General features: G+C 53.7%; 1 protein-coding gene across 2 annotated transcripts; it reads left to right on the top strand.

The window, feature by feature from the left end:
- The first annotated feature begins 222 nt into the window (after positions 1–222).
- Positions 223–12,361, top strand: TMEM11 (transmembrane protein 11). Of its 2 annotated transcripts, none has more exons than XM_032841376.1 (2): positions 223–333; positions 11,441–12,361. In XM_032841376.1, exons 1-2 carry the CDS (start codon positions 272–274, stop codon positions 11,955–11,957), a joined length of 579 nt encoding a protein of 192 aa, XP_032697267.1. In that variant the 5' UTR covers positions 223–271; the 3' UTR covers positions 11,958–12,361. The 2 variants fall into 2 exon arrangements, with proteins under 2 accessions (XP_032697267.1, XP_032697268.1); XM_032841377.1 differs by lacking the exon at positions 223–333 and adding an exon at positions 3,328–3,576.
- The last annotated feature ends 2,907 nt before the right edge of the window (positions 12,362–15,268 follow it).

The raw sequence follows: 15,268 nt of genomic DNA, 5'->3' as shown, positions 1-15,268 counted from the left end.
AAATTTAAATTCTAAAAAGGTGCCCTGAATGGACTCTTCCCAGGAAGCTTCCTTCCACTCCGCCTGGTTTGAGGACTACACTTCCCAGGCAACCTCAAAGAGGCGGGGCTTCCGGCGCGCGGGGCGTATTGTGGACATTGTAGTTCCGAGGAGCTCGATTTCCGCCTTCTGTGCAGTCCGCGGCTGTGGCCCGGACTACATTTCCCTTCAGTCCGCCCACTATCCCGAGGCCGCCTTGGCGCGAGACATTTGCGAGCTGAGTGTCTCCAAGATGGCCGCTTGGGGAAGGAGGCGTCTTGGCCCGGGCAGCAGTGGCGGCAGCGCCCGAGAGAGGTGAGATCCGGGGGCCTGTTGCTTTCCCAGGGCGAGTGGGTCAGGAGCCTGGAAGCCAGTGAGGCCTCCTGGGGCTGCACCGCTGTCCCTGCCTTCGTCCCCGGGCTCCCCTTTCTCGCCCACCCTCCCTCCTCGTACTCCTGCGAGGCACGCGGGGTTCCTGCTCTGGCCGATCCAGGATCTGGGTGGGATCTGGCGCCCGCTCTAGCCCGGCTAAAGCGGCCTCCGCGGAGGCCTCCGGGGAGGTGACGATGCGGGGCCGGGAGAGGTGGCCCGCGGCCATACAGGGGCCGGGGCCGGGCCACGCGGGAAGGACAGGGAGCCCCGCGCGGCCCAAGGGACCCGCCTAGCATCCCGCGGTCGGGCAGTGTCCGAAGCTCCCGTCCTGCCTGGCCAGGAGCGTGGCCATTTCGGCCGCGACCCCTGACGTGATGAGGGATGGCTCCGGGGAAGGAAAACGAAGGGAAGCCTGCACGGAGTGGGCCAGCTGCGAGAGGGTAGTGCGGTCTGCACATTTATCAGGATAGCTTTAACCTTCCCCAGTGTGTCTCCCGGCCGAGAGCCGGCCGCTTCCTCGAACCCTCCGAGTCTTGCGACTTTTCGAGGGTTCTCTGCAAGCGCCCCTGCTGTGGAAGTCCTTTAAAGTGACCTTTCTTAATGAATGATGAGTGGGTAGGGAGCTAGGGGCTTGTTTCTTCCGAAGTGGATCTCGATTTGGAGAACTGATTTCTAGAAGATGAGATTGTCAGAGTTTCTGTGTTTCGGGTTGAAGTTACAGTTCTTCGAGAAGGCAGTTTCAGCTAGAAGCCACTAGAAGCTGTTCAGCTACTAGAAATTTGAAGAAGGATGTGTATTGGTGTAGTCGCCTGAATTCAGTTGCTCTGTCCATTTTGTTATGGCTTGCTTGGTATAGCCGAGGTCAGCAAGAAAGTTTTGTGTTTGTGTGTTTTGTCTCTTTGGAGAGGCTTATGAAACAGAACAGTGTCTTCACCCCCTCCCCCCACCTCCCGCCCAACTATCCTCATTATTCTTTTTCTTTGATTCCATCGCGTATGCATTGCTGTTGCCTGCAGATGGTTTTCTCGGCTCGGAAGAGTCTTCCTGTTTGGTAGTTGTGGTAGACCAGCTATCTTAAGCTCAGAGTTATCCAGCGTTGTCTGCTCTGCATTTCCTCTTCCGTGGAAAAGCAGTGAATGGCAAGCAGATATTTTTGTTTTTCCAACTCCCATGTGGTATTTCTTAGATCAGACCATAGGAAGAAGTTAAAGAAATGACCTCGATGGCCTTTAAACCTGGCAAACGTTTTCAGGATCTTAAATGCGACCATTAATCCTGCTTAGAAAAGCCAGAGTAGCTGAGAGAAAGGCATTTCTCCTTACTGGATAAAAACAGCTGGAAGGGCCAAATGGGAATGCCCCAGACATCATACAAGGGCTGTGCCAGCACAAGTTAAGCTTTTATTGATCTACGAAATCAGATACTGGCGATCTTATCTCCTTGGTTGGAGATGCATTAATTCAAAACTGAGTTTGCAGACTAGCAGCCCATAGGCTGAATCCAGCCCTTGACTGTCGTTCCTTAGGTTTTAAAAAGAATTTAAATCAGTTGCCAATACTTAAAAGTTGGAAGATTTCACGTAAAACTCTCCTTGAAAAGTTGAGTGGTGGCGGACTGCTTTTGGTCAGGGCAAGTGCTCTCTAGTTCATTACTCACCTGACAGCTTGACTCCCTGCAGTTACCTGCCTAGTCTCCCTAGGTGTGCAGGTTGCAACCTTTGGCCTGGAGACAAAGGCTCTGCTCACACATGCAGATGCCCCAGGAATGGGGCAGCAGATTTTATGGTTCGGGTGGCCCCATCTCTCTTCCTTCAGATATCATGGTGTGTGGCTGGGGGACCTTTCTAGTTGCCTTTGTGGGGAGGCCCTAGCCCGGCTCTGTTGGAGGAATCATTCGTCGGAGCCCAGTTTCCCTAAGATCCTCCCACGCTGAGCAGAGGATGGAAACATAACCCGCTGCTGGGCCAGCTAGCTAACTTCTGGGCACACCTCCATTCCTGCTCAGTGGGTGGAAAGACTGTTTCGGGAGGGGCGGGCTGGATTAATTGATTGCCCAGCACCGTAGATTAAGAGGCCCAAGCATATTATTGGCTCTTAGGGCTGAAATAGGGTGTTTATGGCTCTCTTAAATGAGTTTGTTCCATGTCACATCTGTGCTGACCCAAATCTCAGCTTCACATTGGAAGACCACTTTCCAGAATTACTTGACACACCCAGTTGGAGTCTGCTTTATGCTGAAAGCAGAGGACTCTTTGCCTGGTTTGGGGCAGGAGCTGGAGCAGAGCAACACTTTGGGCAAACTTTCCAGATTTGTCAAGTGGCTGCAAACTCCCAAGCATGACTTGTACTTAAAGGCCCTGCCCAGGACTGTACCGTCCACCACAGTTTCTGACATCAGCTGTGTATTAATGGTGGTCCGCTTCAGAATACACGATGTGTGAATTCTTTACCTGGTTCTTGAGTCAAGAGCTGTGTTCATTCAGTAGCCACTAGTCACATGTGGCAGTTAAATTTAAATTAATTAAAAATAGGGGAGCCTGGCTGGCTCAGTAGCGCATGTGACTCTTGACCTTGGGGTTGTGAGTTTGAGCCCCACATTGGATGTAGAGATTACTTTAAAAAAAAAAAATCTTAAAAAATTAATTAAATAAAAATAAGATGAAAAAATTCAGCTTCTCAGTCATACGAGTCAGTCCCATTTCAAGTGCTCAGTAGCCACATGGGGCTTGGGGGGCTAGCACATTGGGTAGGGCAGATTTAGAACACCTTCGTCACTGCAGGAAGTTCTAGTGATGCGACAGCGCTGGTCTAGACTAAAGGAGGAGAGGGGTGGAAATAGCAAAATGCTAGCTGCTCGCATGTTGATTTTTCTCTCCACTCCGTTAAATCCAGGGACTCAACAGTGTTTGTAATGAAGAACATCAGACTCTGAGCTGTAACCTGAATTCTTGTCCAGAATTCAGCACACTGGCAGCGAGCACACGAAACAGATTGCCACTTGGCCTGTCGGCGTCTTTGAGACACACTTGCCCATCTAGGAAGGCACAGTGCAGGTATCTGTGTGTTCTGCCACTTGGGTGCCGCCCCGGACCAGCTCCCAGACGGGCCCGCCTGTCCTACTTGGGCCGCTTGTCTTCACTCCCTCAGGGCCTCTGAGCGTCCCTGAGCTCTCCGTGATGGTTGGAATGTGAGTATAGCCACGTACTCTGAGCTCCCGCTCTTCCCATCATGTGAACATGTGCTTGATCTGATACTCCTCATGATGCAAGGCAGCAGCCCTGCTCAAAGACCTGGGGTGTCCAGAGGGCCGGGCATGCTGGACTAGATGCTCAGGTGTTCGGGGGAGCCCCTGGCTTGTGTGGCCGCCTGCCCGTTCGTGCTGTTCTGACAGCGTGGCTTTAATATGTGAGTCGGAGAGTTGTGGTCCTGGATGGCTGGTGGAGGGTTTAGTCCCGGTCCAGTTGAACAGATGGGCCACAAGCCATGAAGGCAGGTGGCTCACTTTCTGGGAGTGATGTTCTCCTCACTCTGATCTGAGCTTTTCCTTCTAGAGCTGAGGACCCTTAGTGGCCTGGGGTACTTTGTTTTTGTCTTGGAAAACTGCCTCTCTGGCTCCAGTGTGTGGTGAAAATGTTTGTTCCTCCTGGCCGTGGCCGAGGCGCACAGGTAGGCATCCACGCCCGAGTCTGGGTGTGTGGGCCCTCCCCAGCTGCCTACCAGAAGGTGGAGTCGGTGCACTCAGCCATAGGTTCTGATCCCGGAAATTGGATATTGCAACTTAAAGTCATCTGCTGGGGTTCATCCTCCTCAGGCATGACTTTCCGTCTTCCTGGATTGACGGGAGCAGTGTGGTTCCAGCAGCAATACTTGCGCCTCGGGGATTCCGTGCTTTAGGCCCCATTCCGGCTCAGGCGCAGCTTTGCAAAGGGCAGGATGCTCTTGTATGGGCGGGGAGGCCGAGGCCAGGCCGGAGCTGGGCTTCTCTGTACAGGGCCTCGGTGAGTGAAGGCAGTGGGAGGAGGTGGGAGAAGGTGGGAGGTCCTCCACAGAGCGAACCCTCCGGCACCTTCCAGCTGCCTCTGTGTTCTGTCCCTGCTGCCAGCAGCGGCGTTATGGACCACGGAGTTCTGGGGAGAGCCAGTAAGCTTAGTAGAGTCACAGGAGTGCTTCAGCTCAGGGCTGATCCGTAGGATTTTCTGCCATAACAGAAATGTCCTTTCACTGCTTTCTGTTAGAGTAGCCATTAGCCACAGGTGGCCACAGACGGTTCGAGGTATGGCCGCTGTGTCTAAGGAAGTGGATTTTGTACTTGACAGTTTTAGTTAATTTAAATTTACAAACAGCTGCGTGGGCCTTACACTGGGGTGTGTTTTGCAGCTGTCACCTGGGTTGGCAGAGCCCACTCCATTCCGCCCTCACTGTGGCACTCGGAAAGAGCTAGAGCCTTTGCCCTGTTTGACCCCAGGCAACGTGGCTTAGAGCAGCAAGGGCTTTTGCCCTTGGCGACAAAGCCAGCGAGTTACCGAGCGGGAACTAGAATCCAGGTCTCCGGACACACTCCCCCTCCTCGGTGCCCGGTGCTCTTACTCCCACAGGAGAGCACTGTGCGGTTCCCCAAGCACCGGGGAGGAACGCGTGTCCTTGAGCAGGGCTCTCTCTGAAACACATGAACATGTTGGGTGCCTGTGCAAGTTCCTCGGCCTGTTTGGAATCATCCTCAACATTCGGGGCTACATGCCTGTGCGTTGCTGTCCGGATTGGCTTTTAAAGCCACGACACAGAATCCTGCTGCTTTCTTTGACTCCTGAGGAGGTACTTTTTGGTTAGCCAGAAGTGCATGCTAGATCTGGGGGTCGAGGTAAAGTCCAGGACCTCCCAGAGCACAGGTAATGAAGTGGCCACATGCTTACTGGGTGGAAAGCAACCTGACATATGGACCTAGTTTAATTTTTCACCCACGCGTTGTCTTAATTACTGTAATTGTTCTTCTCCTGCCACTCATTTCAAATGCGCTTCCAGTACTGTGTGTTGGTGCCCTGTCACATTCAGGCCGGGTGAAAACACAGTCTGCCTCCCAGAGCTCCGAGTTTACATCCTTTGTCTTTCAGACCGGAGCTCCCAGCCCAGGCCCAGCCCCAGGAAGTGAGCCCAAAGCAAGCGCTTCCGCTGCTGTTAGATTAGCCTCTTCCGGTTCTGCCAGGACCAGAAAGTGATGGTGGCCTGCACGGCGCCTTGGCCAGTGTTCGCTTGAGGTGACGGAAATGAAATTTTCCTCCGGCTCACTGGCAGGACTGCAGAGGGCTGAGACCATCAGGATACCCCAGCCATGAGATGCTGCCTTGCCCAGACCCGCGGTGGTGGGCTCGTTCCCTGGCATCACACGCTTCTCCGTCCGCACGGGGTCAGTGCTGGGGCCGGGACTGGGCCCCCTCCTGCTCGTCTCGGCTGCGCAGTCTTGTCACCCCGAGGGATACAGGGCTGTCAAACAAGAGTTTTCTTTTTGCCAGAAAGCTGGCGATTCATTTCCGCATTATAAAAGCACATGTGTATTTGTTTTCTGTTTTTGAAAAGTACAGAAACCTATGCAGGAAAATAAAATGTCAGTCACCTGGTAGGCCACCATCCAAAGAAAACCCCTGTTGACTTTTCTTCGTGTCCAGCATCTTTGATACTTCCCTCCAGATCTTTTGTCTTGGATTTTTAAAAACTGTATGTTAAACACATCAAAAGTATGGATTCTAACATGTGAAAGTCATAAACTTGCTACCGTATGTCTGACCCTTGAAAATATTGTTCTAAACAAAAGCAGGTGGGCCCAGGCGGCCACAGGCACGACGGCATTTATACAAAACGTCCAGGACAACTGAGTCCCTCCAGTCAGTGCGTGGATTGGTGCTTGCCAGGGGCTGGGAGGGTTGGAGGAAAGGGGGAGCGATGGAGGTTCTTTTTTGGGGTGATGGAAATACTCCAGAATTGATCATGCTGTCTGTTGCTCAACGCAGGGAAGGCAGTAAGCCACCGCATTGTACACTCCAAATGGGTGACTTCTGTCCCAATAAAGCTGTTATTTAAAAAGTATAAATCAAAACCACCCATCGGGATGCCTGCTGTTAAAATCAAAACAGGTGTAAGCATTGGTGAGGATTTGGAGCAGTTGGACCCCTCATGCCCTTTTGGGGGCAACGTAAAGGGATGCAGCCGTGGTGGGGGACAGTGCAGCGGTTCCTCAAGAAGTGAAAAGTAGAATTCCCACACGATCCAACAATTCGGCCTCCAGGCATAGATCCAAAAGAATGAAAAGCGGAGACTTGAGCACATAGTTTTATACTGTGTTCACAGAAGCATTATCCCCAATAGCTGGGAGGTGGAGGAAGTAGCCCAGGCGTGATGAACAGGTGTATAGACACTTGATGGAATATTCTTTTATTCTTTATTCTATTCTTTTATTCATCCTTAAAGGGAAAGGAACTCCTGACTCATGGCGTATAACATGGGTGACCCTTGAAAACGTGGTGTCAAGTTGAGTACGCCGGTTGCACAAGGACAGATACTGTATGATTTGACTTACACGTGGTACCCAACGTTGTCCGGCTTAGAGGGACACAAAGTCGAAGGGTGGGGGTAGGGGTGGGAGCTGTTGTTTCGCGGGGGCAGAGTTGTGCAGGCGGAAACCGTCCTGGAGCTTGTTTGCGCCACAGCGGGAAGGTACTGAACGCTGCTGAACTGTGCGCTTACAAATGGTCAGGACGGTACATTTTACGTGTGTGTCACCGTGATCTGGAGACTGTAAACCCATGGGCTCACCGCTCAGCTTAAGTAGAAAACTGGCATCACCCTGGCCCATGTGTCCCTTGTCGCAGGCAGAGGCCCCTCGCTCATGACGTCGTTTCCTTGCTTTTCTTCGCAGTTAGCCCACATGAGGACCCTCCTCAGCGGCAGCGTCTCTGGCAGCGCTGTGCTGCGCGTTCCGAACGTCCGCACGTGTCCCTGCTTTCTCCCCAGTGAGGGATTCGGCTGTACCTTCCCCGCCGGGTAGAGGAGCAGCCCGATTAACGGTCTCTTCATAGCAGTGCTGCTCTCCCTGCACGGTGCTGCTTGGAACATTTTTGCACAGCTCTGATTTTGGGGGAGGTATCTCCAGACTTTGGGGATCCCGGGTTTGAGACTACTCTGGTGATTCCGGAGTCCTCCGAGACTGGCTTCCCGACGGTGGAGGGGACCGCGGGGCCACATGCTGGGCAGGCTGCCAGGTGCAGAGGGTGCCCACATCCAGGGAGTCAAGTTCAGTGGCCTGGTTCTTCATTATGGCCCCCTTCTCACTGGAAAGCCAGTGTTCTCTGGGAATTCCGCTGAAGACCCTATCTTTACCACCGCCAGGGCAGATTCAGAGGAGGAGAGGGGAGGGTCTCAGGCCCACTCTGGGTGAAGGGAGAATGAGGGAGGCTGATAGGAGCCCCAGGCACAAGGGCCCATGACCCTGGGGCAGCGCCCACAGCAGCCCCTTCAGCTTGGACGGGTTCATGCTCTGCCCCGGCAGCCAGTTTAGAGCTCACTGAGCGAACTGATGTCAGCACTGGCACAGGGGGTTTAGGAGCATGACCTTGTACCTACCCTAAGTACCATGGATTGTGTTAGACACAAAAGGTTCTAAAGTTATTTGGTAAAAGGGCTCCTCTTTTCTCTCTGGAGCCACTCCATTCCTCTCCCCAGTGATGGTCGTGTATCCCGGGTCTTTGTGTATCCAGAAAGGTTCTGCGTGTTTAAAAACAAACATACACCTTTTTTTTTTTTTTTTTTTTTTAAGATTTTATTTATTTGAGAGAGAGAACACAAGTGGGGTGAGGAGCAAAGGGAGAAGCAGGCTCCCCGCTGAGCAGGGATCCAATGCAGGACTGGATCCCAGGACCGTAGGATCATGACCTGAGCCCAAGGCAGATGCTTAACCAGCTGAGGCACCTAAAAGCCGCTAAAAACAAATGTATACCTTTTTTAAAGTACACTAAAGATCAGATACTATAATCACTGTTCTGTGCTTGGCTTGTTCAGGATGGCTACAGTCTGCCGGGCAGAGAGGGCACCTTATGCTAAGGTAGATTTGCAGTTTGGGCAGGAACATTCTATAGTCCCAACCTTGACACCCAGGTTTTGCCTTAAACGTTCTGGAGGGACTTTGGCCAGAAAGGCATCCCCGGCCTTGCTTTGATAGTGGGACACACAGTGAGTTGAACTGCCTCCTCTTCACAGCTTGAGAACACAAGGAAAGTCGGGGCTGCCTGGGAGCCAGTCTTCTCCCGGGTCCTGTGCACATGGGGCCAGTCATCCCGTGACCAGTGACTTCCCTTTCTGCTGGGACATCTCCAGTCAGTGTGAGACTCTGCCTCTTAGGTGTGCTTGTTTGCTCCAGGTGACTTCTAAAGTGCGGAGTCCTGCCTGGGAGTGAGAACTGAAACAAACTCCGTCTCCCCTCCCTGAATTCAAACCAAATGGAGGCCTTGAACTGGGAAACCCTCCTTTTCCCGTCTCATCTACTTCCGGTGGATTCTTCCGGAAACAGCTCATTAACTCCTCCCGGAGAGGCAGCCCCAAGTACTGGCTCGCTGCAGTGAGCTGCTCCGGCGACGGCCCGTGTTTAGGAGGCTGCTTGTCTGACCGCCCCCCCCCCCAAGTGCACAACTTCTCCCCAGTGCACACCGTTTAATTAGGGCCTGTGATTTAATTAGGAGGTTCCCCTGAGCCCAACTTAATTACAGTTACTTTTTCAGAATAAAGAGTTCCCTCTGCCCAAGTCCCAGCCAGTTCCTTTTGCTAAAGTGGTTCCCACCTGGGAATGGAGGCCCCTCCTGGAGGATGCTCCTCCCCCTGCACTTGGGGGGCAGTCAGGCCATTACCAGTGACTTTTCATTTCTGATGGGACCACAGGAGAGTACTGAGCACTTGTTTTTCTAACAGGGTGAAACTTTTTGCCTCTTAGGTTTGCTTATTTGTTGGTTAAAAATAGTTTTTATTGTGCTGAATCCTGCCTGGGAGTAACTGGAGGGAGTGCTCAGTGGTCCCACTCTCTCATCGCCTGTCTTTTTTCTCGAAGCGTATCCCCGACAATCCAGTTTTCACCACACTTAACATGTCATCTTTGAAGGAGGGCTGGGACCTAGAGGTTCTGGGGGTGACCTTGTTTTAAAAGCCTTCACTTGTTCTTAACGTGCCCGGTCCCTGACGAGGACGCTCTGAGCCTGGCTCCCCTGTTGCTTTCCTCAGAGTGGCTGCTGGGTGTGTGCTCCAGGATGTCGGGGGCTGGTGAACCTTGTGTCCTTGAGCACATAGGGCTGTGCGACTCATTGAACAAGCAGAGCTCAGGAGGATGGGCTCAGTACACTGGTCCAGAGCCCCAGTTAGAAGGGCATGGGCTCGGGTGGGGGCACCAGGAGCCAGATGGGGGTCCCTGGACCTTCTCTTGTTTGTCATGGTCTGACCAGCCCAGGGACAAGAGGCTGTTTTTCACTGAGGCATGTGAAAGGTGTTCTGTGCTGCCTAGTAACAGGGTTAAGTGACTTGATCCAGCTTCCAGAGCTGCGTCTACCAATGTCTCCCGGAGGCCGGTATAGAGAAGGCTTTTTACTGGATGAACTGAGAACATAAAACTAAGAGAAATGGTATACGCTGAAAGGCGGTATGGAAATTCAGAAAGATCTGGACAGGCTGAAACAAGCCAAATGGAAATGACAAGGTGTGTACGGGTCTATATTTAGGTTAGCCCATCAGGGGTGTGGAAAGATTCTGCTTTGGATGCAAAGTTTGCACTGGAGAGACGTCAAACAGAATCCTGAAACCGCCTCAAATGCCCCCCATGGCCCATGGGCCAGCTCTGTGGCCTTGATTCACAGCTGAGTTGTCTGTCCCTAACCCTCCAGATTTGTCTTCCGCCAGTGAGGGTCAGGTCACCCATCCCTAGTCCCGGGAGGGAGTTGGATCAGCTCAGCCACTTGAAGTGGGTCTTTGTGAACAGTGTTTCTTTCTTTCTTTCTTTTCTTAAGATTTATTTGACAAATCACCAATAGGCAGAGGGTGGGGGGAAGCAGGCTCCCTACTGAGCAGAGAGCCCGATGTGGGGCTCGATCCCAGGACCCTGAGACCATGACCTGAGCTGAAGGCAGAGGCTTAACCCACTGAGCCACCCAGGCGCCCTGTGAACAGTATTTCTTATGTGAGTGGGAGGAGTGTTTCCTGGCGATAAATACAGAGTCCTGGAGGCACAGGGTCAGAATGGCCAGGAACCTCTGGGGGTCCTTTGTGTATCCCCCTTACACTGAATTTCATTGTCACTCTTCCTGAGGCCTTGTCTTTTCCTAATGAGACCAGAGGGCTGCTTTTTCTAAGCTGTGTGCTGGTGTTCTCGGGGCTGCTGGCCGGGGTGCTTTGTGCAGCTTGTCCTCCCGTGACGGCCAGAGGAGTTTTGTTCTCAGTCATCTGAGGCGAGGATGACCCTATCGGTCTTTTGTTCTGTGGGGCAGGGATGACTGCTTTTGACCCTTGCAGAGGGCAGGGTGTTTGGCACTATTGGCCTCGGGTCTGTTGGTTTCCGTCGAAGAAGCCTCCTCCCTCCATTGCTCTGGTTAACCAAGAGCACGTTTCGTCCTGCCGGCCTTGGGCCTCTGCGTGGATGTAATTCCGGGCCGAAACACTCTTTCTTCCTTGTGGCTCCTTTGCAGACTTAGCTCTGTCCACTCAGTCCACTGAGTTGGGCTGCCTGCCAGGCCCGGTGCACGTCGCCGGCGGTCATCCCCTTAGAGATCTGGGTACTCCTCCTCCTGTGTCTCTCTGCATTTAGCCATTTTCTCTCAGGAGAAAAAAAATTCTTCAGTGATTACCTTGTATATTGGGTTCCAGGGATGATAAGACCAAAAGCGAGACGTGGTGGCCTCGAGAGCTCGGGCTGTCTGCTGAGCCGGGCGCCCAGGCTGCGGCCACGGACTTGTCCCCAGTGTCTCAGCACGGAAGTGAGGCATGTGCTTCTCAGCGGTCTCACTGTCTCCTCTTTCCCCCCCTTCCCCAAGGGTGAGCTTGTCGGCCACGGACTGTTACATCGTGCACGAGATCTACAACGGGGAGAACGCCCAAGACCAGTTCGAGTATGAGCTGGAGCAGGCGCTGGAAGCGCAGTACAAGTACATCGTGATCGAGCCCACGCGCATCGGCGACGAGACGGCCCGCTGGATCACCGTGGGCAACTGCCTGCACAAGACCACCGTGCTGGCGGGCACCGCCTGCCTCTTCACCCCGCTGGCCCTGCCCTTGGATTACTCCCACTACATCTCACTGCCCGCCGGTGTGCTCAGCCTGGCCTGCTGCACCCTCTACGGCATCTCCTGGCAGTTTGACCCCTGCTGCAAGTACCAGGTGGAGTACGACGCCTACAAACTGTCCCGCCTGCCCCTGCACACACTCACTTCCTCCACCCCAGTGGTGCTGGTCCGGAAGGACGACTTGCACAGAAAGAGACTGCACAACACGATAGCACTGGCCGCCCTGGTGTACTGTGTAAAGAAGATTTACGAACTCTACGCCGTATGATTGCAGTAGGACGGGGAGAGAAGCAAACGACCCAGCCCACGAGAGACAACCCGAGGAGTCAGATGGCCACAGCAACAGTTTTTGCTCTGTGATGCGGCGGAGCCTGGGAAGGGGTTTGGTTTAATAGTTGTTATTTAAAAAAAAAAAAAATAATAACACAGATCACAGGCGTACCAAGGGTTTTCAGCTCATTACACTAAGATGTGGATTCCCGTAACCCGCGGGGGGTCTGAGCTGTGGGAGTCTGAGCGGGCGGCGGAATGTTGATGGCAGCAATGCTACGGAGGGGGTATGAATGCGCTTGCGGGGTTGGGGGGGGGGAGGTCTTTAAGTCTGTTGTTTAACTGTACCATCCAGAGCCCACCACAAGCTATTGACCATTAAAATTATGAGAATTTCAACTTCAGGTGTCTTCTCTTTCCGTGACTGCCCTCAGCAGGAGCAGGCCTTTGAGCGAGGTCAGTACGGACCCCCCACCGCCCCCGCCCCGAGCGGTCTCACGTCTCACGTCTCACGCTGGCCTCATTTTCAAGGCCAGCGCTGCTAAATGCCGTTCGGGGCCATGGTAGGATCCCGTGACAAGGCCTAGAGGTCACTGGGTTTCTGTGTGGGGCCATGTGGAAGACTCAGACCTGGAACCTCCTGTGCAGATTTGGATTTAAAAGGCCCCACAGGGGAACAGCCGCATTTTTTTCAAAGCATTGAAGCTGTTTCTGATGTGGACCCTGAGTTCAAGCCCAGTGCCCCTCCCGCCACGCCCCTTCCTCCCAGCAGAAGGCCTATCGCACACCGTCCTCCACATCCCTCTGAGGTGTGGGATAAATGAAAGATCTTCTCTTCCACACAGCTGTCAGGTCCCCCGTCTTGTCTGCAACCTTCCTGGGACCTGCTCTTAGTCCTCCCTGAAGAGCTACATGGCACTTCCTCCTGAAGGGTCCGTCTTTAAGAAGCAAACTAGTTTTAAAGGCCACATTGGGAAGATCTGATACCAGAGAATAATGAAGGGGTATGTGGGAAGGTGTCGAGGCGCTCAAGTGGCAACTGGTCTGTTTTTTATAAGGGGAGACCCAGAGTTTTTAAAAGACTTCAAAATGGACTCTGGTCCACAAAGAGTTGGAATAACTTTAATTCCAGGGACCTAGAAATACTCGGGACTCAGTTGAAGGCTGGGTGGCAAGATGGTGGGGGCACACTACAGTCTACGCGGCAGCCTGGCCATCTGCAACTGTGGTCGATTCGTAGTGATCCCAGACACAGAGCGGGTCTCGACGTGCAGGGCCCACAAGCCCGTGGGTGTCTTGACTGCCGGCTCCCAGGCTGGCTGCCATGAATGGTAGGTGTCTTCGTAATAAACGGTGCAGATTTGGAAAGGGAGCCCCATGTTCTCTGCCTGCAAATCAGATTTCACAGGGGAGGTGGCTGGAAGCTGACAAGCAGTAGCCGTCTCCGTCGGGTCAGCTGAGCTGAAGTCCTCACCAGAAATAGAAGCCAAGTGCAAACAGGCTGGCTCCAGCTGCGCTAAACAAAGTGATTCTTGTCAGGTGGACTAGCCCAGATTCTGCGGTGCCGCCTCAGTTACATGGCCCTGGCCAAGGTGAGGACTCAGGCCTGCCGTGGAGTGCAGGGCAGGACTTGGGTTTTCTAGGCCTCTCTGCGTGACCCGCGCCCAAACTGGCCAGGAAGGGGAACGGCAGGACCGCACCTCCTGCGCCTGGAAGGCCTTCCCTTCTCTTGGCCCTGGCTCCTCTGTTTCTGCCGCCTTTCTACTTAGACGTCACTGACAAGTGGGTTCTGCTCCTCGGTGACGGGCCACAGTGCTCCCAAAGCAAGAGCCCCGAAGAACCATCAAGTGGGAAACAAAGGCCAAATCAGCTGGGCCCTTGCCTGCGAAGTCCACACATGAGTCCTGTGTGCACCCACGTCTGTCAGTGCATCATGCCAGCCCAATTACAGCAGTCTTGTTTGAACTGCCCGCTCTCGCCCCAATTTCAGAGAAGAGCAAAGAGCCTTCAGAAAGGTCAGCTCATCGAGACATGGAGAGGAGCAGACCCCGGCAAACACGGACTGTCTCTCTCCTTGGCCTATGAGCTCCCTCCAAGGTGTTCACATCTGGTTCTGCAGCTGTCGTCCCCCGTGAAGAAGGGAAGGGAAACTGTGTCCTTGGAGCCTGCTGGGTGCCGGGCAGTGTGCCCAGGCAGCTGTGCACTCACTGGTCCATCTAATCACTCGTGAGCCACTCCGCAGCAGCCAGATGTGCAGCGCTGCTGTCTGGAAACTCACTGGGTTATGCTTTCCCGACTAGGGTGTGGGCTCACAGCACAAGTGTGCCTGCTTCTGCACTGGGACCGGGGAAAGCTCCAGGAGGCCTACAGAGCAAAGCACGAAGTGCCTTTGAACTGTATCTGCAGGCAGAACCCATCCAGAGTGCAGCTTTCTGACCTACCCCCACTCCACGGAGGGGAGAAATGGGGGGAAAGAAACCCTTGAGGACAGGACAGAGAATCTGGAACAGCAGGACCACCACTGCCCCTGGTGGCAGATGTATCCAAACACTGCTTTGAAAGCAAGAGTGGGTCCTGGCCAGGGCACAGTGTTGGGGAGAGGGAAGCTCGCCCTCAGGGAAGGGCTGCGGCTGTCTTCCCAGTCCAGGGAGCTCCCGCTCCAGCAGGCCCAGTAAGCCCCACCTTTGCCTGTCCGGCATGACAGGAGGCCCAAGATGGCCACGTGGACTTTAAGGAGCACTGAGGTCACCGGCCCTAATTAGTCCTCTCCCTGGTTTCTGAGGCCGTGCGAGCGCATCTTTCATACCTCTCTGATAGTGCCAACCTCCTCAGGAACAGCTGGACCTCACACCCAGCCTCTGCCAGCCAGCTGGAGGTGGCCAGATTTTAATGGTTGTTTGTGCTGCATTTGCTGCTTACATGGTAGAATATAGTTTCTAAAGTAAGTTTAAGAAAGTGAGTGTGAGTCTTTAAAAAATGCAAGGTAAATAAACAGTGGTTTGGGATCTGGCTCGGGTGTCGTGTGTAGGTTGAGAGACCCCTCGTGTCTGCTCCAGGCTCTGCATACTGACCCGCGCCTGGCCTGGGGCTTGGTGGGCTCCACCGCTGTCCCAGTGGCCCCCAAGGCAGCCACCCAGCAGCAGACTTGGTGCCATGTTCTGATGACGCACTGTGTGGCTGCTCAGCATGTGTCCTTTAGAGGACAGCAGGTCACATCGGTCTCCAGTTGCTGCCCATTTTGTTTAACAGGAAAGGACAGCACCTGGATCTGGGCCCCAGTGAAAGTGCCCATCAACCGTGTCCAAGGAC

The sequence above is a fragment of the Lontra canadensis genome, unplaced genomic scaffold (genome assembly GCF_010015895.1).
Source record: "Lontra canadensis isolate GAN:19392208 unplaced genomic scaffold, GSC_riverotter_1.0 scaffold122, whole genome shotgun sequence".
Taxonomy (NCBI): Eukaryota; Metazoa; Chordata; class Mammalia; order Carnivora; family Mustelidae; genus Lontra; species Lontra canadensis.
The sequence above is the reverse complement of the archived record's forward strand: the minus strand, read 5'-3'. Positions and strand labels throughout refer to the sequence as shown.

Coding starts and splice junctions, on each gene's coding strand:
- TMEM11 (XM_032841376.1), top strand. CDS start 272: ATGGCCGCTTGGGGAAGGAGGCGTCTTGGCCCGGGCAGCAGTGGCGGC. Junction 334..11,440: donor GGCGGCAGCGCCCGAGAGAG/GTGAGATCCGGG, acceptor CCCTTCCCCAAG/GGTGAGCTTGTCGGCCACGG.